Source organism: Adiantum capillus-veneris, chromosome 26 (assembly GCF_014529385.1).
Source record: "Adiantum capillus-veneris isolate H3 chromosome 26, ASM1452938v2, whole genome shotgun sequence".
In the NCBI taxonomy this organism is placed as follows: Eukaryota; Viridiplantae; Streptophyta; class Polypodiopsida; order Polypodiales; family Pteridaceae; genus Adiantum; species Adiantum capillus-veneris.
In genome coordinates, this window is record NC_140956.1 from 57,820,204 (window position 1) to 57,842,893 (window position 22,690).

Consider the following 22,690-nt stretch of genomic DNA (forward strand, 5'->3'; position numbering starts at 1 on the left):
TTGCTTCGTGGAGGATTCCTCGCCGTGAAGAAGAGGGAGACGCCGCTACGCCGCTCCCAACCGCCTCGCCGCCGTCGTGCCGCCGTAATGCTCGGTCGCACTCTCTCTCTCTCTCTCTCTCTCTCTCTCTCTCTCTCTCTCTTTCATGCATACATACACACACAAGGAGATGAAGAAGAAGAAGATGGAGATGGAGCAAGAGCACTCTTCAATTGCACAAATGAGAGAATCAGTGAATTTTAGGTTTAGTTGACTTTTATATGAGCTCGCTTCATTCACACTTGGGCGCCCATGCTTAGCCAACTAATCCCTTGAATGTTCCAGTTAGAGTGCGCCTCTCATCGGCGATCACTCTTACCCTTTTCCTATTGGACCGACAAGCCCGGTACTTGACTCTACCAAATAAATAATACGACGTCCATTGTTGGTGATAGGAATGTGCGTGAGGGTTAACACTTTGTCCCTAAATTCTCAAAGAGACCCTTCTAGAAATTAATGGTCATTATAGGATCTCTATCTGACACTATGGAAATTGGCAAGCCATGGTACTTGAAGATTTGTGATATGAAGAGGGTTGTCATTTGATGGGATTTGAATCTTGATAGTCTTTTTGACAAGTATAAAATGAGCTTTTTTGCTAAACCTGTCTACTATCGTCCATATTCCCGTATTCCCATCGATAGACTAAGGCAATCCAAAGATAAAATCCATGGATATGGTCTCCCATGGTGAATTAGGGATTGGCTAAGGTTGAAGCAATCCAGATTGCTTCCCTCTATCAAACTTTGTCTTTTGGCATACCACATATTTAGAAACATACTCTCAATGTATGTTTGCTTTCATGGCATGCCAATAGAAATATGTTTCTATCCCTTTTAGGGTAGACTGAATCCCTCTATGCCCCGCATAAGGAGGAGCATGAGATTCATACATTACTTTCTCACGTAGTGAGTTAGTAACACATAGTCTATTACCATAGAGAAGATAACCATCTTGTAAGGTTAATGGTTTCTCTTTCTTCCCTAGCGCAAGGTCTGAAATCATATCTCTAAAATCGGAATTAATAGCGTACTCATCTATCATAGAAGATAGATCATTGTGAGTTGCTATGGAAACCACATTCACTCTTGGTTGTCTTGAGAGTGCATCGGCTACTTGATTATGCTTGGTAGCAATGTGAGAAATATGAAAATGAAATTGCGAAAGAAAATTTCCCCACCTTATTTTTTTGTTGGAGAGCCTGGTCTACGTCATGAAGTACTTAAGGCTTTGGTGATCCGTCGGCAGAATGAATAAATAGTGCTTCCATGAGTCTAAGGCATGTAGAACTGCGAGAAGTTTCTTTTCATATATGCCTAGATCTTGCTCAACAGGGTCGAGCCTTCGACTTTCGTAGGCTATGGCGTGCCCTTCTTGGAGAAAAACAGCTCCAAGGCAATCACCACAAGCGTCATTGGACCTCAAATGACTTTGAGAGATCCGGCAGTGTAAGCAAAGGTTGAGAGATAAGCTTTTCTTTAAGCTTTTTGAAATCATTATTCTCCTTGGTAGACCATGTATACCTAACATTTTTCTTTGTTAGGTCATGTAATGGTCCCGCGATTTGTGAGAACTTTTCTATGAAGCGTTCATAGTATGAACACATACCTATAAAGCTTCTTAGTTCATGTAGATTCCTTGGATTAGGCCATCCTTTTATTACCTCTCGCTTTGATGGATCCATTTGGATGCCATAAATACTGAATCTCTTGTAGAAAAACTCACTTTTCTTTCAATTAATATAAAGTTTATTCTCTCGTAAGACTTGAAATATTACATGGAGGTGTTGCTTGTGTTCGTCTAGTGAGTTAGAGTAGATTGATTATATCATCAAAGAACACTCCGGTAAAGGTTTGGTGAGGCCTGAATAGCTTCTCCATCAAGCGGTTGAATGTGGTTGGTGCATTGGACAAGACAAAAGGCATGACAATGTATTTGTAAAGACCAAACGTAGTGCGAAATGCGGTCTTTACAATGTCTTGGTCAATTATGCCTATTTGATGGTAGCCACTTGTTAGGTCAATCCTATTGAAGTAGGTCGACCCTTGTAGCTTATCAAATATGTATTCTACCATGGAACGGGAAAACTATTCTTGATAGTGATCCTATTTAGTGCTCTATAGTCGGCACTCATACGATATGTACCTTATTTCTTTTGCACTAATAACACGGGTGAGCAAAATGGAGATGAGCTAGGCCTAACCACAACTAGCTCATGCACTTGCCACAAAATCTCCTCTTGTTGAGCTTGAGAAACTCTATAAGGAGGTTTACTAGGCGGTGAACTTCCTGGAAGAAGTTCAATTGCATGGTCATCATTGCCTCATTTAGGAGGTAGTTCACAAGGGATGTGGTCAATAAAAACATCTTAAAATCCCTTGAGAAAATTGGATAACTCTAATTCCTTATGATTGTTTATATTTTTGTTTGCTAAAGCATTAGGTTCATTTTTAGAATCTTTAACAAAAATCATGTACACAGAAATAGAGCTCTTTATTGACTTATTGAAAGCTTTCGTTATGTACAATGGGTATGGTGTTATCCAACTCTTTGACATATCTTTTTCCCTAACCTAAAGTAGATTTGCCTTTCAAGAAATTTAACGTTGGCAGCCATGCGATGAAACCATGGTTCCCCTAGGATTACATCCTCGTCCTTGAGAGGAGAGATAAAGAAGTCCTCCTTGTCTACATAGCTTTGGACGTGGAGCCTCAATTTCCCAATCAAGGGAGTGAATGAAGATTCTTGTCCCTTGAAAGCACCATCAGCGGGTAGGACATCTCCCATCTCATAGGCTTGGATGCCTAGCTTGGTGGCCAACTCTGTGGATATGAAATTGTGAATAGAACGAGGGTCAAAGAGAATAAAATCATCATGTTCTCTTACCTTTCCACAAGCATGACATAGAGGGGATCCTTTGTGGTGAGCATCCTCTTCTTGGATTTCAACCAAGGTAGCTCTAGGAGGTTCATTTCGTGTATTCTTTGGAGGCAAGCACGATAGGCATGCCCTTGCTCCCCACACTTGAAACAACGGTTATCTTTACGATAATGCTCAAGATCTTCAGGAGAGTTTATTTTTTCCTTTATAAACTCCCTTCTCCTTAGCTTTGTTGTTGTTGGCGTTGCCTTTGGAGACTTTTGGACAACGTCCTTTCCCTTAGGCTTATTATTACGGTGCTTGTTCTCTGTGGGCTTAAGATTTCTCTTAGCCCCTTGTTGGAAATTGATTTGTGAAGCCACCATGGTATGTTGTATGACCGCAGATATGGTGTGTGGCCTTTGGGAGTTGACATACTCCGCCATATCTTCAGTTAGACCCGCACAAAATTGTTGTGTTTGCTCTCCAAAATCCATCTTTTTGAAGACAGTGGCTTTGAGATGTAAGTCCAAAACTTGTCTACATATTTATGAATAGATTCATAGGGAGAGAAATTCAAGCTTTGCCATTCGGTGAGTACTTTGTCTTTGGCATCAGTAGCCAAAAACTGCTTCATGATGGAAGCTCTTAAAGATTTTCATATTTGTGGAGCTTCACCGTTTGCCCGTAGGCTAGAACACAATTGCCTGCTGGATTTTTGAAAATGCATAGCTACATGGTGTAGCTTATAGGACTCCGTGAAGCCCTCATCTCCAAACGCCGCATCAAATTGTTGAATGAAGGCCAAGACTTTGTCCGTAGGCTCTTCCACCCAGCATAGGATTTTCTATGGCCTCTTCTTTTTGGTGGGTCAAAAGCTGCACCATCACTTTCTTCAGAAGAGGAAGAATTTGAGGAGGATGGAGAAGAGGGTGACCTCTTTCTCTCCTTTTTCTTCCCTTGTTCCTCCTTGTTTGCACCATCACTTTCTTCATAAGAGGAAGAGGATGAAGAAGATGGAGAAGAGGGTACCTCTTTCTCGCCTTTTTCTTTCCTTGTTCCTCCTTGTCTGCACCATCACTTTCTTCATAAGAGGAAGAGGATGAAGAAGATGGAGAAGAGGTGACCTCTTTCTCGCCTTTTTTCTTGTCTTGTTTTCTCTCGCCCCTCTTTGAATTATGGTGTGGAGAAGTGTGCGATGGTATTCTCCATTTAGGGGGTGATGGAGAGCGTTTTTCCCGCCGTCTTCGTGGAGCCATCTCCATCGAGGTGGGAGGAGACTCACTTCTTTCTCGTTCTTTTGGTGGGGGCTCTACCATTGAAACTTGAGTTCTCCTTTAGGGAAGGAGATGCATTGTCAAGTAGTAGATTTTTGAGCCCTTCGTACGGATCCTCTTCTTCTTCCCTTATCGGAGAGAGGCCTCTTTTGGAAGTCTCACAAGGAGGCTTCCTATGTACTCTCTCTTCTTGGTGGGGAGTTTGGAGAATCCCATGAGCACGTAGCTGCGGTTGCACTTCACTTTGGAGAGATGGATTGTCCATGGCTTGTTGAACCCTAGAAACAAGGTAGTTAACAAGCATAGGGCATCATTAGTAGCCTGTTCATTAGAAAAATCAAAGCTATCAATAATTAATTTCACTCTCTTTACTATTGTTAGCCATTCTAACAACTTTTAGGTGTAAATTTTTTTAGGTTTACTTTGGCACTTCAAGCCACCCTAGTTGCTACTCTTCTTAACCCCTACACGAAAGCACTCAAGATCCTATACCTGTGGCTTGAATAACATTAATTGCAGGGAATAGAAGAGAGCGTGGTCTTTCAACACCAAAACAGTACCAGCTCCTGTCAAGCTTCTAATAGCTCAATAGTGGTTAAACCATAGGCAAGCCCCGTAGGACTCGACTATTAAGACCATAGCTCTCGATGGTGATGCCCCATTATCTGCACGAAGTAGGCACACTGCAAGGCTAAAAAATCCCTATTCTCCTTACTCAATTGCAATTAATAATGCCAACACTTATAGCTAGCTTGAGGACCCGAAGGAGGCCTTGTCTCCCAGGGCGACCATCTCTAGGTCATTTTGATCATCATGTTGCAAGGAGCATCTTCCTCAGGGCAGTTTCTAGTATAATTCCAATTCTCCCACATTTGTAACATGCGTTGGGAAACGAGGCAAAGGCTTGCTCTTGACGGTAAGCACCATAATCTCCCATGTTTAAATCCAAATACTTGGGTATAGGCGTGCTCATGTCCCACAAAACACATACTTTAATATCCAAGGCTAGTCTGACACGTTGTTGTTTGGGAATAAACAACACCTGACACATGAGCTTAGCAATAGTGTCCACAAGGCCTCGTAGACAGAGAGGGAGGCTCTTGAGCGTGACCCACATTGGACAATAGTACATAAACTCATCATATGGAGAAAACTGGGGCGACCATGGCATTGCATAGGCGAAGTAAGATGCCCTCCAAATACCTTCTTTGATAACTAAATCTTGGACCGTGTGCTTAGACAAGCACTCTGCCACGTAGAACCTTTGCCAAAAGTTGTAAAATGGCATATAGCGTTCTTGTTCTTCTTATCTTGTTTGGCGTTTTAAGTGGAGCTTCTTGAGTATATTCAAGTAACTAAAAAGAGTATTCTATGTCACGAGATTTTGTTCTACACGATATTAAGCATTTTGAGCAATGAGCAATGGGGCTTTCTGTAGCCAATTAAAGACACTTGTTATGTGATATTCATCCCAAGCTTCAAGTATCTCGAGTCTTGACTAAGATCTACTTTTTTTTTTTTTTTTTTTTTTTTTTTGGGAAAACTCACAATTGTGAGTGATCGTATTAGAATGTCACCAAGAAATATACAAAACGGTCTCAAGCTCATATCGAGCGTTGGCACGCAAGTGGTCACATGAGACCCTAGATATACCTAGAACCAAAATCCCAGTCCTTTAGAGAGCAAGACCTGACTAGATGGCGAGAGTCTCCCTAAGCCAATCTCCAAGTTTTCCCTTTTACCTACCACAAATATTAACAACTTACATCCTTGTATAATCTCTAAGAATCTAGCCACAGAGAGGTCGCTATAAAAAACACAGCAGTTCCCGGCCTTTTAGATCTGATTGAAGAAACAAAATTTGACAATTTGAGTATAGATTAGCAGTACGGGACTTCAAAATTGTTTCCCACCAAAGCATAGATCCTTCTTGAAAAACCCTATCTTCCACGTTCTTTGTATCCATTTGCACACCTTCCCTGCCAAAGCTCTAGTGGATGGGCATTCCATGAAAACATGGGCGAAGTCTTTGCTAGCCAATCTGTACCGTGAACACCTATCGAACCCGATACCACATGCATGAATCTTGACACCTGTCGTCAAAGCCCCCAACAACACCTTCCATGAAAATACCTTCATAAAATGAGACCATTGTGGATTCCAGATGTTCTTCGTTTCCTCGACCCATCAAGCTTCTGACCATCCATTGTTTTTTCAAAAGGTCGACCCAATCAATCTCGTGCATCAACGCTTGGTAGATGCCCTTAGTATGAGGTTTAAAAGAAATGGCTACTCATGGGCCATTTCCAAGCTTTTCACTCAAAAGTGGATTCCCAAATCGGCATCAGATTGTTCTCCTTTTACTGTCAATGTATGAAAGATAGTGTTATGATTTGGGCCGTAGGATATCAGGGTTGATGGAGCTTAATGTATGCAATTTTGTTTTTCGACGTGGGAGGGGGGTGGGGGGGGTGCGCAGGGGGGCAATTGTGAGTGGAGGTGGTATATCAACTCTATTCAAAATGTATAATGATCCTCAATCACAACTTGTGCATTGAGGGGACAACCTCTCCACAAATGGGCATAGGTTACTATGAGCAGAAGAATTACTAATGAAGCTACATTGGAGGGTCCGATGACATTGAACCGAAGCTCATTTAGATAGCTTGGATCTAGACTCTATAACTCATAAGATTTTCAATAGAGAAGAACACCATAAGAAAGTTATGTGTAGCTATCTAACGAGACTAACTTATCAAAACTGGGATGGTTCTTGGTCTTCCACAGTTGCTTAGAGCAGTAGGAGGGAACAATGGGGCGCATGCGCATACAAGTTTGGGAATACAGCTAACCCATGGAGGATCTTGTGTGGGACCTTAACTAGCATAGAGAGTGATGGCTTGAGCAACTTGTTTTTACTCACCAAAGCTCCTTCTTTTCCCAATAGATGTTATCACTTCCGTGATTTCTTGAATAACCGCAGTAACAGAAAGGTCCGAATCTTTGTCCTCCAAACGTGTTCGAGGTAGCAACGCGAACAATTGAGTGCAAATAAGGAGGACTTGAATCTTTATAATCTTCCCTCCAAGATTAGATCGTTGTTGTACAACTTAATCCTCCATGTCTTTTGGATCCATTTGCAGGCTTTTCCTACCAAGCCGCTTATAGTGCGGCAATCTTTGAGCAAGTGTGGAACATCTTCGCTTGTTGCTTGGCAGCCTGCTGAGCACCTATCTGATCCAATTCCTCTTGCGAGAATCTTATTGCATGTAGAAATAGTCCCCCCACGATATATTCCATAGGAAAATATTCATGGCATGGGGCCACTAGGGGTTCCATATGTAACAGGTTACCATTCTCCACCTAGATTTTGCCATTGCTTATGCCACAATTTATTGAGGGGGGGAGAACCAATCTATTTTGAACATCAGGGTGCACTATATTTCCACCTTCAAGTAGATGCCTCATGGATTTAATGTAGATTTTGAGTTATGGAACCATTGTAACGTATAAGTTTAGTGTGCACTATATTTTCACCTTCAAGTAGATGCCTCATGGATTTAATGTAGATTTTGAGTTATGGAACCATTGTAACATATAAGTTTAGTGTGCACTATATTTCCACCTTCAAGTAGATGCCTCATGGATTTAATGTAGATTTTGGATTATGGAACCATTGTAACATATAAGTTTAGTGAAAGCATGCAAAGAGATTGGAGCTCCAGATCTTAGCGTATGTATTTATTTTGGTATTTTGCCTTCAAAAGGAGATCCAACTCTTGCCAAGCATAACATGTTTCTCCACCACCCCTTCATCGTTAATTTTTTTCACCTAAGTGAAGGTCTATTGTAAGGCCACAAGCCTTCAAGGTGGACGGTAGCATTTCAAGAGAGGCTTCCCTTTGCATTGGCTTAAAACAGCCAAAGAGCTTGCTTGCCACAACCATATAGCAATTTTAGGAATATCCAACAATCAATACATCTAAGATAGAAAGCTCATCAAAAACTTGGTGCTTCCCCAAGGGCAACAGATTGTGCTAAGGAGAACACGTCTCTTCAACAGTCCTAACTAGCAATCTCATAATGAATTCTCATACCTATATGAAGGTCTTGTGTAAGTCCACATGCCTTCAAGGTGGAAGAATACGTGAATGCGTTTGGAGAAAGGCCTTCCCTTTGCATGACTTGGTTAAAAACAGTCTACAACTTCCTTCATAGCCACGCTGGGTATATCTCGCAATTGACGTGCTCCATTCACAAGAGGATTCCCATCAAGAACTAGAGTCCTACTTTCCCATCCACAATAGGATTCCCACCAATAATTGGAGTCCTACTTTTGTGAGGGCTCCACATTTGTATGCCATATTAATCAAAGCATTGCCAAGGATGATATGTTTCTTCAATAGACCTAGATGAGGCCTAAAACTGGCAATCTCATTATTGTGGATTCTAAACCATATCAACATCTTGCGTAAGGCCACATGCCTTCAAGGTGCCATCATAGGTGATTGCGTCCAGAGAGAGACAATCAACATGTTTTGGACATGTGATGACGTTCCATTGGAGAGGATACCCATCAAGAACGTTTTGTGCCTGTGAGGGCACCACATTTGGCACACATATTGATCAAAGCATACATTCAAGGATTGTTTAAAGAACTTATACATTGTGTGCATTCAAAGACTATTTATAAAACCTCTTGAATTTTTCACCAATAAAAGAGACCCTTTTTCTATTCAATCTGTAGAGTTTTTTCAAAATCAAATTTTAACATTGTGAAAATGAAAAACAAAATAAAATTAAACATTGCCTACAATTGAACCCACGTGATAAACATTTTTAAAAAATTGTGGTGACCCTTTGAAGGTACACTCACTAATGTGCTCCCCAAATGTGTTTTTAAAGTTACAATAGATTTAATAATCACGTGATCATAAGAGAGTTTTGTGATTACCATATGTTATTATCATATTCCATCATCACATTTAAGGCGATGGGTGGTGAGTCGGTGACCTGCTAACCCACCAAAAACCCGTTGGGCTACCCGCTTGGATATGGGGAAACCCACAAGTGGGCCTACCAAGATATAGAAAAAGCCCAATGGGACTACAGGTTTACACGATTTTTCTAAGTTGATAGAAAGATCATAAGAACATTTAACATGATCACACGCTTTAAAAATTGATCACTCAATGTTATTTAACATGCTCGTTTGTTTCTGATCATGTTAATGAGATCCCTGCTTATAAAGTAGCCCACTATCTATAGAGCTCATCATCTATCCCAATGTTATACAAATGCTTCTTCATAAAAGAGGCTTTTCTCATCATGATCCACTTATCTATGCTTGATTTGTGTACTGAGTTGTGTAGCAAAGTTAGTTGGATTTGTCAATGGGTTCGACATCGTTGTATAGATAGAGAACCGGCGACGCTGCTTATAGGAGCAAGGGTGAAATTACCTCCTTGCCTTTTGAAGGTTGGAGTGAAAATTTACCTCTTAGGAATGACATGCTTTGATGGAAGACATCCTAAGGAAGAATATGGTACCACATGCTCCCAACCATAAATCCCAATGGAAACATGCCTCTGTAGGATAGTGAGGAGGACGGCCCTCCACAAATTTTTAAGTTAAATTTAAATAAAAAGGAAAGTGTACAAATTTTGGGAAAATCAACGGAAGGACTCAAAAAATGAATGGGTTGGCATCAGGTTTTAAAAACCTGATTAAAAAAAGGCCTCTCAAGTGCTATAAAATGTGCATTTTGATAAAAGATATACAATGAGAATATAATGGACAATGGACAATGACATTGATATGCTATAACCATTTTGAGTATTTGATGCCTAACACACACTACTTTGCAATCAATAAACATGAGAAACTCTAGAAAAGAGTAACCCATCCTCATGATCTTCCATGCTCACAACATTTGCCTTTACAGTAGTAGAGAGCTAGCTGTGACAATACAAGAAAGCCATGTAAACCCCAAACCATAGTCAATTAGTCGGAAACTCTTGCTGCAACCGCCGACACCATGGTGTTCATCCCGCACTCGCCGGTTCCACGGCAAAGCTTATAGAACCCTTGCTCCCCCCAATGTGGTCCCCAAGAGTTCTTTATTATCCAATAAGGTTTGTTGGATAACCTCAAGGGAGCATAGCCACTGTCTTGGTAGCCCACCAAGAGCACCCCATGGTTAACAAAGTGCTTACTGCATATAAGAGGGCATGATACACCGCGCACATAGGTTTGCATGAACACTGCATTCAATCCAACTGTATATTCGAAAACAACTAACACTTAGTACAAAATTAATCTAAAAACTTTATAAAGAGCTTAATTATTGGAGATTATAATGCTAGATTGTACTCTGAAAGAGCTCTGCGATGATATATAATCTGGTGATGTCTCCCTAGTACTACTACTGAATCCCTCGGGTATATAATATGGTAAGAAATGAATATAACACTCAAACTTACTTGCTAATGGCCCATGCTTCACCAAATTGGCAGCTATCTGATCTTCATCAAGAGAGATTATGCTGAAATTATCCACTTTTACTGCCACCTTATTCCTGTCAAACTTGCATTGCTCGACTTTTCCTATATAGGGGTAATCCTTGGCGTTCATTAGACCACCGGCCTCCATCACATATTCGTAAGCATTCGTCATGAGTCCGCCATGGCATCCCGAATCGCATGCTCTCGTATTTGTGGGATCGCACTGTGGACAGCAATTAATCATAAGCACACTAAAACCCATACTAAAGCCCTAATTATAAGGGACCATGACTATTTCCTCTACTTAATACCTTATTATCGCAATCTACAAGTTGCTGCTCACTGAGATTAAGAAGCTTCCCGGATGCTACATAGTAAGCTCCCTCTATGACTCCGGTCGTTGTGAATGCCCAACAAGCGCCGCAAAGCCCCTAGGCATATACACAAGAAGTTTTGAACAATATTTCCCACATTGTCACTTACCACGGGGGGCGGCGGTCCCCTGCCCCCAATCGTACCTAGCTAGGTATGCGGCACCTCTCGAGCAGAAGCTCATAATTGTATGAAAAACACTGAGAAAGACTCGGTTTTCCTATATGAGGAAATTTCTCAATCTTCTTGTGATATAGCCACAATGCTCATGTTAGAATCTTGGTACACCACAATATGCAAACTCACACCAACCTACCTGAGTTTTGACTTCAGTAATGGCGCCATGCTCTCGCCAGTCGAAGGTTTCTGGTAAGTCACCGACAGGAAGTATAGGTGCCGGCGCACCATTGCAGGGCAGTGCCAAATTAGAGTGGAGGCCCAGGAAATTGTTTGCAAATTCTTCTTCCGACAAGTCTGAGTAGGGGGTGATGCCATGCGTTGCAGAAGGGTCCAACGTCTGATGGTGTAAAGCCCTCTCCAAGTTTCTCTTGAATATGCTGAGCCTGTGTGTGTATTCTTTGTAGCTATGATACACCTTCCCATATTTTTTCATGAAGGTTTGGAAGTAGGCCTCGCCATGAAGCATTGTATGCATAGGGTCAAGGGGCGCCCCATTGATTGGCGCAGAATCGACAATTTGGGTGATGAGCGGCTCTATAGGTTCGAGGTCGACGGCGGTGCAGGCTGCAGCAGCAGCGCCAATTACGACTGCCGGAGAGGAGAGGCTAAGCTGCAGAATCAGGCAGAAATGAATGGCTAGAATGATAATGAAGGAATGAGCCATTGTGGAATGATCAATTGCACTCTAGTGCAGTGCTCGAGGCAGCAAAGTCAATATTAAAAATGGAAGTACTGCTGCAGAGGCAGGGCGCTACCATGATCTGGAAGCTCTGCGCTCTCGCTGGATGGTCGAGAAAGGTGGCATGCCAGATGGGTGAAGGCATTGGATTGTAGCGGTGTGTGTAGCGCGCTTGCCCGGAAAAGAAAGCAGCTACGGTGGCTGCTAAGGACTAGTCCCTACATAAACCTTCTGTTTATGGTACCTCTCTTCCTATCCTGTAATAGGCTTTGAGCATTTTACGCATTGCTATTGAACACCCCAGGTTTGCGTCTTAGGACATGTTCACACAAAACCGACGGCAGATCTTTCTCTTTTCATATGCCGTTCGCCCCAGACATACTGAGGGAGACGTGGGAGAACCATCTACTACCACCTGCTAGAGAGAGAGAGAGAGCACCAAACAGCGTTGGCAGCCCACACGTGTACCTCTTTTTGCTTTCCATCGATGGCATCTTCAACAGATTCTCTAGTTCCCCCATTTGTTGAAAACGACTAGACATACTGCAGAACTTAAATGTCTAGGGCGGTAGCTTGGCAGAAAGGTTCTTCTTGAGCGCCGTCGATATAGATTCGACCTTTGCATATCCATTGAAAAGTGACTGATAGAGACAATGTCGTTGTGGATCTAGCATTAAGCTTTTGTCTTTTTGCCCGACGAGCATGCAACATCATGGAGCCACGCACCTATAAATTGTCCTTCTGTCAGCTCGTCTAAACCCAACCTTATATGAGAGTGGTAAATAGGCGGTAAGTTGGCAACACCATTTTTAGAACGAGGGTGGTAGAATAGTGGGCAGGATTAGTGGCCGGAGCAGAGAATACCCGCCAGATGTAAGAGAGAGAGACACATAAGGGGAGGGGCTCTCGGAATCCCTCCTCCCTTTGTATATAGTGTAGATATAAGAGGGCGCTTTTCCTTCTGTTTCTAAATTCAAAAACTCTTTAATATTCTTTCCCCACTAATTAAGTCAAGGCGACAAGGGTTCAAAGGTGTACTTGGCTTTGCAACATACACGTGGACGACAAAGATAATAGGGTTTTTCATATCAACATTGTGAAAGAATTGGAATGAAAGTGCAATGGAAATTACAGATTAACTAGAGTAATCAATCAATTGTGTAACATTGAGCATATTCGAGCATGTCAATTGCAAACTAAACATTAACTTAGTCTCAATCACACATCACATACATATATGTGCTAAAACTACGAGAGAGAGAGAGAGAGAGAGAGAGAGAGAGAGAGAGAGAGAGAGAGAATTTTTGGAGCTGATCCCCCTCCCCCCCGCCACCTTTGCAAGGACTTTGTATTGATTAATTCTTCTTCTTCAGAAGAGCTTTTGATTAATATAGTTGGCTAATTGCACTTTTAGCTACACAAATTGAAGAGGTGAAAGCTCTACGATTCGACATAGGTTGCGATTAGACTTTTCACTTAAAACACATCATTGAACGCGATCCCAAAGCCCTAAACGCCTCGTGGGGGTGATAGGATTTGCATGGATTAAGCAAGAATCAAGTCGGAAAGACGACACGTAAGCATTATGAATTAGTAGTAACCTATATAGTTAGTTATGTAAAAACTTGAGCAGCCATAGCTACAGAGATTTGTGTGTGTGTGTGTGTGTGAGAGAGAGAGAGAGAGAGAGAGAGAGAGAGAGAGAAGATGATAAGCCTTGAGAAGAGCATGGAGAGCTTCCTTTTGGTTGAAGATTGTCTAGAGCTTCAAGACCCACAAAGACAAAAAATTTCCTTCTCTCTCGGGCGTAGTCCTATAAAAAAATAAACAAATCTCCCTCATATGGTCTTGAAATGAAAAACTTTGAACTACGTCAAAGTTGTTCATCTCGTCGATTCCAATAAGCCCCATGGGTCCTTTTTTTAAAAATGCCTTCTTTTTTTAGTTATTCCAAGAATACTCACCTTTGGCTTTGTAAAACCAGTTTTCTATTTTTAGTACTCCTCTTACCTTCTCTTGTGCATGGGAGGCTTGTGGACCACATCCCTTATCTCCACATAGCTTTATATTGGCATGTGTGGATAATAACACCTTGGCTCTTATTCCCACTTTGGATAATAACACCTTGGCTGTCGTTCCCACCTTCTGGTTAAACATTCTACCAACTTTTGCAAGCTTTCGGGATCCGTTTTGGACTCTTTTGGACTCGCAAATATCCCATTTTGATCCATAAAATCTCGATTGAATCCTTATTTGATTTTGTCAGTACTTTTGAAAAATGCATTTAAATTTTGGAGCTCTCTAGTTCATGAACACATTCCTCTACCCTGCCCATTATACATAATTGACCCTTCCACTATTTCTAGTTTCTCTCACTAAAATGGCCAATTCTAGAGAGAGAAAATTCATTTAAGTAGAACAAAAACAAAATTTGGTGACATTACCCCACCCTTGAGGTCATAGGTGTCCTTCACTATGCTTCTATTCAAGAGAGGTATCTTTGGTCCATTGGCTTTTTGCTCATGATCCACTTTTAGCACAATGAACATTGTTCCACAATAGATGACCAATCTGCTAGCACTTGAGAGAAAATCTAGCGCAAATATGTCTACCTAGCTAGTACTAGTACCTTACTATAGTAGATTGCAAGTCTACACAGTCCTTGAGAGAAAGTTTACCGTGAGTGTGCACTACATACACATTACATTTAATCATTAATAAAGGAAATAGGGTTGAAAAGAGAGACTTATACTCTTCTCATTGCATTTTTTTTATTACATCAATGTAAAACATTAAGGCTTTGTATGCAATTCATTGTGGGTAGCTACAAGTGACATACTATCCTTCAATTATGTCTTTTGCATCCATTTAGCATCTTCAAAAGGGTAGTTTTAAAGTTTAACTCACTAGTCCCCTTGGCTCTCTAAGGCTAGAAACATTCTTCTAGCCCCTTCTTGGAGAGAAGTTGCTAGAAGTCCAAATTAGGTAATGTGGGAAAAGTCTCTCATTATGGGAATTTTTAAATGGACTAGTTTCACATAATTTGGGAATTCTACTTGCAAGCGAGATAGTGGTCCATGTGATGACATTGTTTGGTTGAGTATGAAGACTACATGTTAGATAACAAAATGCATGTGAACATGAGCAATAACCATTAAGATTTGGGTGTTGATAAACACCATTGAAAGTCCTCAAAATGGTGTTCAAGCATACAATTGATAATGAAGTTGATTGGTCGTGTCAATAAACACCATGATGGAGTTGATGAATGTCATTGTGGTGTCCAATGAACACCATTCTGGTGTCAATAAACACCAACCGCACACCATTCTACACTTATGACAATGATGAACACAAATGGATGAAAGTTTGACCCATTATCATATTTTCATGCCAAGAGAAATACAACCTGCAAGATCACTATACTTACCATTATGGAGAAATGAAACTTTTCATGGAGATACATTGGAATTTACAATGTGCTATGTCATAAAACTAATATCTAACCAAACCAAATGATTTTCTCATATTAAACTGATCACTTAATGTGGGAGAATAAACAGGAACAAGGGTTAAGATATAGACATGTGCTTATAGATCTATCTCAGCATGGGGCCAATGGTAAAGGAGCCCAAATGAGAGATGGTCTATCAAAGAGCAAGGCTAACCAATGGAGCATAAGACCTTAGGGTTAGCTTCAGGGTATAAGCATGTTAACTTGTCATGCTTTTTGGTGTCCCGGACAATGCTAGTAAGAGGTGCTTGTTAGCATCTATTCAAAACCAAAGAGCAAGTGAAGTTTGAAATTTTAATAACCATAAGATATATTATTTGTTCCCTCCCATATGGGGTGTGGACTCTGTTTTCGGTTACGACGACGACGTGGGGTGTGGCCTCTGTTCTCTTTCTCTCTCTCTCTCTACGGCGCAGACTCCCTCTCTGTCTCACTCTCATACCAGTTTACAGTTTGCCCTGTTCCTACTCCCTTCTTCCCTCCCTCCCTCTCCCTCCCTCTCTCTCTCTCTCTCTCTCTCTCTCTCTCTCTCTCTCTCTCTCTCTCTCTCTCTCTCTCTCTCTCTCTCTCTCTCTCTCTCTCTCTCTCTCTCTCTCTCTCTCTCTCTCTCTCGCATTGCTTCTTGCCTTGAAGTTGAGTTGTCAAAGCTTAGCAGACTCGCAGATATGGAAAACTAGCAGACAGACAACATTATTGCCACTAGAAATGGAGGCAGAAGGGAGCCATTACAGGAAATGAATCACAACTACCAGCATCCAGTTCTTTCTATTATCAAGAAATATGAGACAGAAAGAAAGCGTAAACAACGGGAGCACCGACAGTTGACAACTAAACGAGGACATCATGCCGTCGATAATGAGGAGAAAAGGAAAATCTCCTTCGAGATTGTGAAAGCTTTCAAGAGTAGGACTGAAGGTCTCAACAAAGAAACAAAGTGCGAAATCTGGACTCTTGTTGCTCAACATCCGCTTGTTCGGGCAATTCGTGATCAGTCTTTAGAGGAGGAGGCTGCTGTGTAGAGTGCAATTGTCTCCAATGTCCGCAACACACTAGCTATCGTCAAGCAGCCAGCTTCTAACGACAAGCTGTTTTTGAAGAATGCAGCATTGCAGATGATGATAAATTCAAAGGAAAACATGCCTATTGCCAAATTCTCCAGGGTCCTAAAAGTCGACCGTCGCAGCTTGTTCAAAGCAAAATCATGGTAGGTGAAGTCTGGTGTCAATGCTCGACTGTTTTCATTGGCTGTATGTCACAAGCAACACCGTCATAGCCCTATCACAGATGAAATTAAGGAATTGGTCTACACATTTTGGACAGAGGAGACTCGTGTTTCACCCAAAAAGAAGGATGTTTGTCGAAAGAGAGTGTGAAGGAAAAGCTACATAAAACACCCTGTGCACCTCCTAGATGAGTCTCAGGTGATCAATGACATACTTGCGCCATAAATTATGCATTCTAGCATGCTAGTAATCTACCTAGCATACAGAGCATGCTAGTTATCACAATATGTTATGCTATGTATGCCGTGCTAGTTAGCATAGTCTCACTCCTAGTATGCTGGGTATGATGTTTAGCATGATAAGTATGTTGTCTAGCACAATATGTAAGCTACTATAACACTCTTTATGCTAGTTAGCATACCTATTATGCTAACTAGCATGCTCTGTATGTTCTTTGACACAATGAGTATGCTAGCTACCTTTTGTAGTATGCTAACTAGCATAATGGGTAAGCTGGTTTATGGTATATGCTAGTTAGCATTCCTGTATGGTGGGTATGGTGTTCATCATAAATCTTCTGCTAGTTAGCATGCCTAGTGATCTTGAGGACTACGCTGGTTAGCACAATATGTATGCTACTTTAACACCTTTTATGCTAGTGTGCTGGCTATGCTATTCAACATAACAAGTGTGCTGGCTAACACAATATGTATGCTAGTTAGCATACCTTCTATTCTTCTTAGCACACTTTGTGTGGTTAACCATGACTCATATGTTAAACTAGACACTGATTTTGCTTGTTATCACAGCTAGTATGCTAGTTAGCATACTCAGCTGTGCTAACTAGAAATATAGCATGCTAGTAAGCATACTTAGCTAGCTAACTAGCATGATGAGTATGCTAGTTAGTTAGGCTAAGAATGCTAAGTAGCATAACGGGTAAGCTGGTTTATGCTAGTATGCTAGTTAGCATATTCAGCTATGCTAACTAGCATACTCAGCATTCTAACTAGCATGCTCATGAGTATGCTAGTTAGCACAACTGAGAATGCTAAGTAGCATAACGGGTAAGCTGATTTATGCTAGTTAGCATTCGTAGTGTGATGGCTATGTTGTTCAACATAATAAGTGTGTTGGTTAGCACAATATGTATGCTAGTTAGCATACCTTCTATTCTTCTTAGCACACATTCATGTGGTTAACAATGACTCATATGCTAAATTACACACTGATTATGCTTGTAAGCACATCTAGTATACTATTTAGCATATTCAGCTATGCTAACTAGTATACTCAGCATGCTACCTAGCATGCTGATGAGTATGCCTCGTATGCTAAACTACACACTGATTGTGCTTGTTAGCACAGCTAGTATGCTAGTTAGCATACTCAGCATGCTAACTAGCATTCTTTTCACAACTGCTCCTGCACCATCATGCTCGCCCTTGCCATGCCCTGATCCAAATAAGAACCAGCTCATCCCAATCACTGTGAGTCCACCATATCTTTCAACAAAATAGAAAGGCCTGGCTCCCTTGAATTGCGAGGCCGCACCATCTGACCACACCCAATGTTGTTTACAAGTGACACCCTCTTGTTGTAACCAGTCACGGTGTAGCATGAAGCAATGTTGCACAAACAGTGTGTCATGGACCCTATCATTTGATATGAAGAAGTGGATTGTTTTGACTACCTCCCCTACCTTGCGGTAGTATGTTATGTGTACAAAAATAGTTACTTGACTAGAGTGCCAATGCATTGACTGAATCTCATTTTGCTCCTTGAAGGCGTAATTTTCAGCAAAGTCAACAACTGAGACAATGACATCATCCGAAAAGCAAAGTATACAATCCTTAAATTGTTGTCCTTGCCATCGTGCCACATAGTTATGAATGATGAAGAGCTTCAACGTGGTCTGCAACAGTCGAAGAAACTCCCAGCACTGCATTTCTTTATGCAAAAGATCTTTTCTTTTCTTACTGTTTCCATGCCTGTCTTTTGCTTCTACATACGCAAATACTTTCACATTAATACTCTTACCTGGATTTGCTGTTTCTAAGCAACATAATTCTAACTTCTTTATTCCACATATCTTACAGTCTCCCATCAGGCATTCCCTTCTATGGAAAACTGCATCTGCTAGCTTTGGACAGAGAACGGACTCCCACATCTGTGTGACACCTTTGAACGTGTGATGTGAAGCCAAGCAGTCGCTGCTAATGTTCTTTCCTGTAGCACAGAGATTGCATACATAGTTGCAACATGTATCATGCAACCCAAAAGCACAAGAGCGCATGTGGTTCAGTGCGTCTTTCAAAAAGTTCATCTGCACATGGTATTCGCAATAGCATGTGTGCCTATCCTTCAGCCTCCTGCAAAAGAATGACATTAACATCTCAAACATCCTCATGCCAATCTTGCAATCTGGATGTTTTTGTTTGAATCTTTGAAAGAGCTCAACCTGCAATATCCATATTTGATCAGTATGTTTACTAGGAGAAATAATCCAAACAGGACTATATGCATTGCTACTTAATACATCCACCATAGAAACAAATTGGTGTGTTAAACAACACATTGTATGGTCCTAACATGCATGTAACTGTGTATAACATTGTATACTAAGCATGCTAGTTAGCATGCTGAGTATGCTAACTAGCATGTTGAGTATGCTAACTAGCATGTTGAGTATGCTAACTAGCATAGCTGAGTATGCTAACTAGAATACTAGCTGTGCTAACAAGCACAATCAGTGTGTAGTGTAGCATACTAGGCATACTCATCAGCATGCTAGTTAGCATGCTGAGTATACTCATCAGCATACTAAGTATGCTAACTAGCATGCTGAGTTAGCATACTAGCTGTGCTAACTAGCATACTCATTAGAATACTAGCTAGCATACTCATGGAGCACCTGCATCATATCCTTCAAAAGAAAGGGAATGTTCTCGTGTGTTCTGGGAGGTTAAAGAGGGAGATGTTAATAGGGAAGTTAAGTGGAATTGTGCCACTGTGGCAAAAACTCGCTCTTTGCATGCTATTCGTGGTCACAACCCGCAGGATCCAACTGCCCTTGCAACAAGAAAGTTGGCATGCTTCTGTAATGCATGTATGAACGGAAGGTGGAATCGCTGCATCAATAAAGCTCACGTGGAGGCTGGGGATTATCAGATTCTGCAGCCATTACTTGATCAAACATATGAAGTTTCGACAGAGGAATTTGTTGGCTATGATGACTTCACATACGAAGGTCATCATGATGTGTTGAGTAGCGCTCTATGTTTTGGAGACACATTTGCTGTAAATCCAGATGCTTTAACCAACGCCGAAGATGTGGATTTCTATCTGGTCAAGTGTGTTGCAGAAAAGGAGAAGGTGGAGAAGGGGTACATTGATGAATGGAGAAATGTAATTGACAGAGGCTCATATGTTGTGAAAGGACTGTATTACAAGCAATTGGATGCATACACCTTCAAGCTAGACCACAAGCAGCCTATCGTCCACCTACTTTCACATCTGGTGCGATGTATCAAAATACCCATGGAGCACATCCCAAGGAGAAGGCAGGTGTACACAATCACTCCAGAAAGCTATGAAGCAATCTGTAATAGCATGCCCTTCAGCTTTTACGTTGTATCCACCACCGGATTTTCTATATACCACATTGCTGTAAGGGTATGCAGTTTTATTATAAAGTTGGTCAGCATACTAACTATCAAACTGTTTACATTAATTTCCAGCATGCTAACTCAAACTGTTTACATCTTGTGTCAGCATGCTAACTATCAAACTGTTTACATTAATTTCCAGCATCAAATTATTTACATAGGGTTCAATTTTACAATGACAGTCACACTGCCCCAAAAACCCTTAAGGCCTCCTCGGAGGGTGCTTGTAGTGACCGGGCTGTCCTGGCTGTTTGTCTTCTTCCTGCTGCCTCTTTTCTTTTCTCTCTGCTTCCTCCTCTGCTTCTAGGTCGGCACTATGCTACTCACTTTCTCTTCTTTCCCTCTCCAACTTTTCTTTCTCTCTTTCTGCTTCTAGGTTAGCTTTCCGCTATTTGCGGCGATTTTCTTCCAGTCTTTTAGCCTCTATATCCCTCTTTTGAATGTCAAGAAAACGTTTGACGACTGCATTAGAAAACTCATCTGAGCCTGTCTCAAACACATTATCAGCAACATATGCTTTCCGATCATCCGTTTGTAGCCAAAGAAAAAGCCAAGACTTCAAAGTTTCTATAAGGAACTTTTCCCTCTTCTCAGCACTCTGGTGCTCTAGACTGGGAGTAACAAGCATGACCTTAGGGTTAGCTTCATTGAAGACCTCCAATAATGTGTGTAAAAGTCCTTTGACCTTAGCTAAGCTAGGGCTGCGCTTGAGGCGCGGGAACCCGACCCAGCTCGACGCGCTTGTCCTGCTTGTCATGCTTGATGACTAAGGTGCTTGAGGCGCTTAATGATTGAGATGCTTGAAGTGCTTGACATGCTTGAGATGTTAGGGTTGCACTTGAGGTGAGAACCCAGCCCAAGCTTAAAGTGCTTAAGGGCCAAGCTTGTGGTGGGAACTGGGCCTAGCTTGTGGTGGGAACTGGGCCTATGCATGAGGGGTTGAGGTGTCAAAAAGTCAAAGATTCAATCCCTACAAGGAGGGGGCGAGCCTTACATGAGGGGGGATGAGAGAGAACACCCACACACTCACACAAGGCATGCATGGTACAAAGAAATCAAAAGGGACACTTGTCAAGTTCCTCCTCATGTTGCCCTCATGGTGTGCCTAAAGCCTATTAGTTGGCCACCCAAGGGGTCCAATGATAATTTAGGGGATTTAATTAATTGATTTTTCATTTATCAATTCCTCTTTCTCAAAGGGGAAAGGGGGAGACTTGTCTCAAGGCTACCCTTGCTGCTTGTAATGCCTCCTGCTTATGATTGGCTAGGCATGAAGGGGTCCAATGAGCTTCAAGCATGAGCTACAAGGGGGGGTCAACCCAAGCAATCTAGGGGGTTTCTTAGGGGGTATACTCACCCACACACACTCACAAACACTCTCATGGTGTGCTAGGCAAGGTGCAAGAGCTCCATCTCCTTCTCCAAGCTCCTTGAGAAGTTGAGAGCCTACACCAACACTCTTGGCTATGGAATGCAAATCCAACCAAGAGCTATGCTTCAATGCTTAAGCTTTCCATCTTCTCCATCTTCATTACTATGCTATTATGTATGCTAAGCAAGAAGAGTGATGATAAGTGAGGAATTATTTCTTTCTCCTATGGAATACTTCTTCTTCCTCTTCCCTACCCTCATTCCTTGCTAGCTCTCTCCACCTTCAAAGGTGTTTGAGGTCTTGGGACTGAGGCTTGGGATAGTTAATGCTTTCCACAAAGTGCATGTTATGCTTATTGCAAGAAGGCTAACGGTTTATTGCAAGTAGATTAGTTACTTAATGCAAGTAGATTAATTGTATTGCAAGGTAGATTAATTGTTGCTTTAGGCACAAGTTGATGCATAAAAGTATACATCCTCATGCACTCAAATGATTTCGGGAACACAAAGACTAATGATGTTCACGAGTTCTTGATTGTTTTCAAGCTAAGATTGATTGTTGATATTATGCAAAAGCTTGGTGTATGAAGCTTCCATCTCCATACTGCCAAAGAGGTCTCAAGGAACACAAAGATTGTATTGTATCAAGTCTCTCTTAATGAGAGAATCTATAATACAAATGCCTTTTGGAGGGGGGACCGGCTCCACATAAATCCGGTCCTCAACTGTTGTCATATTCTCTAAAATCTCTCTCTCTCTCTCTCTCTCTCACTCTCTCTTGCAAAGGTATTGCTTGTGCCTAGTTAATTAAGTGTTATGATTAAGTTGCTACTACCAATTAAGTCCACCATCTATGCTCTCAAAGTTGGTAACTTTAATTCTCTTAATTCCGATATTCTCTAAGTTCATAGGCCATTTCCATTACATGGTACTTCCCAGTGGAGTTACCATCCAGTTCATTTCCTTGTTCTTGCACCTCAAGTAGGCCCAAACAATTTTTTGCTT

At 41.5% G+C, this 22,690-nt stretch overlaps 1 protein-coding gene across 1 annotated transcript; it reads right to left on the bottom strand.

The window, feature by feature from the left end:
- Nucleotides 1-9,919: 9,919 nt before the first annotated feature.
- Nucleotides 9,920-12,145, bottom strand: LOC147423508 (putative cysteine protease RD19D). Its single transcript, XM_086501050.1, has 4 exons — nucleotides 11,367-12,145; nucleotides 10,990-11,109; nucleotides 10,658-10,901; nucleotides 9,920-10,453 (listed from the first exon to the last, which is right to left on the bottom strand). Exons 1-4 carry the CDS (start codon nucleotides 11,892-11,894, stop codon nucleotides 10,179-10,181), a joined length of 1,167 nt encoding a protein of 388 aa, XP_086357176.1. The 5' UTR covers nucleotides 11,895-12,145; the 3' UTR covers nucleotides 9,920-10,178.
- Nucleotides 12,146-22,690: the final 10,545 nt, after the last annotated feature.

Coding starts and splice junctions, on each gene's coding strand:
- LOC147423508 (XM_086501050.1), bottom strand. CDS start 11,894: ATGGCTCATTCCTTCATTATCATTCTAGCCATTCATTTCTGCCTGATT. Junction 11,110..11,366: donor TTACTGAAGTCAAAACTCAG/GTAGGTTGGTGT, acceptor GTATATGCCTAG/GGGCTTTGCGGCGCTTGTTG. Junction 10,454..10,657: donor GAAGCATGGGCCATTAGCAA/GTAAGTTTGAGT, acceptor TCGAATATACAG/TTGGATTGAATGCAGTGTTC.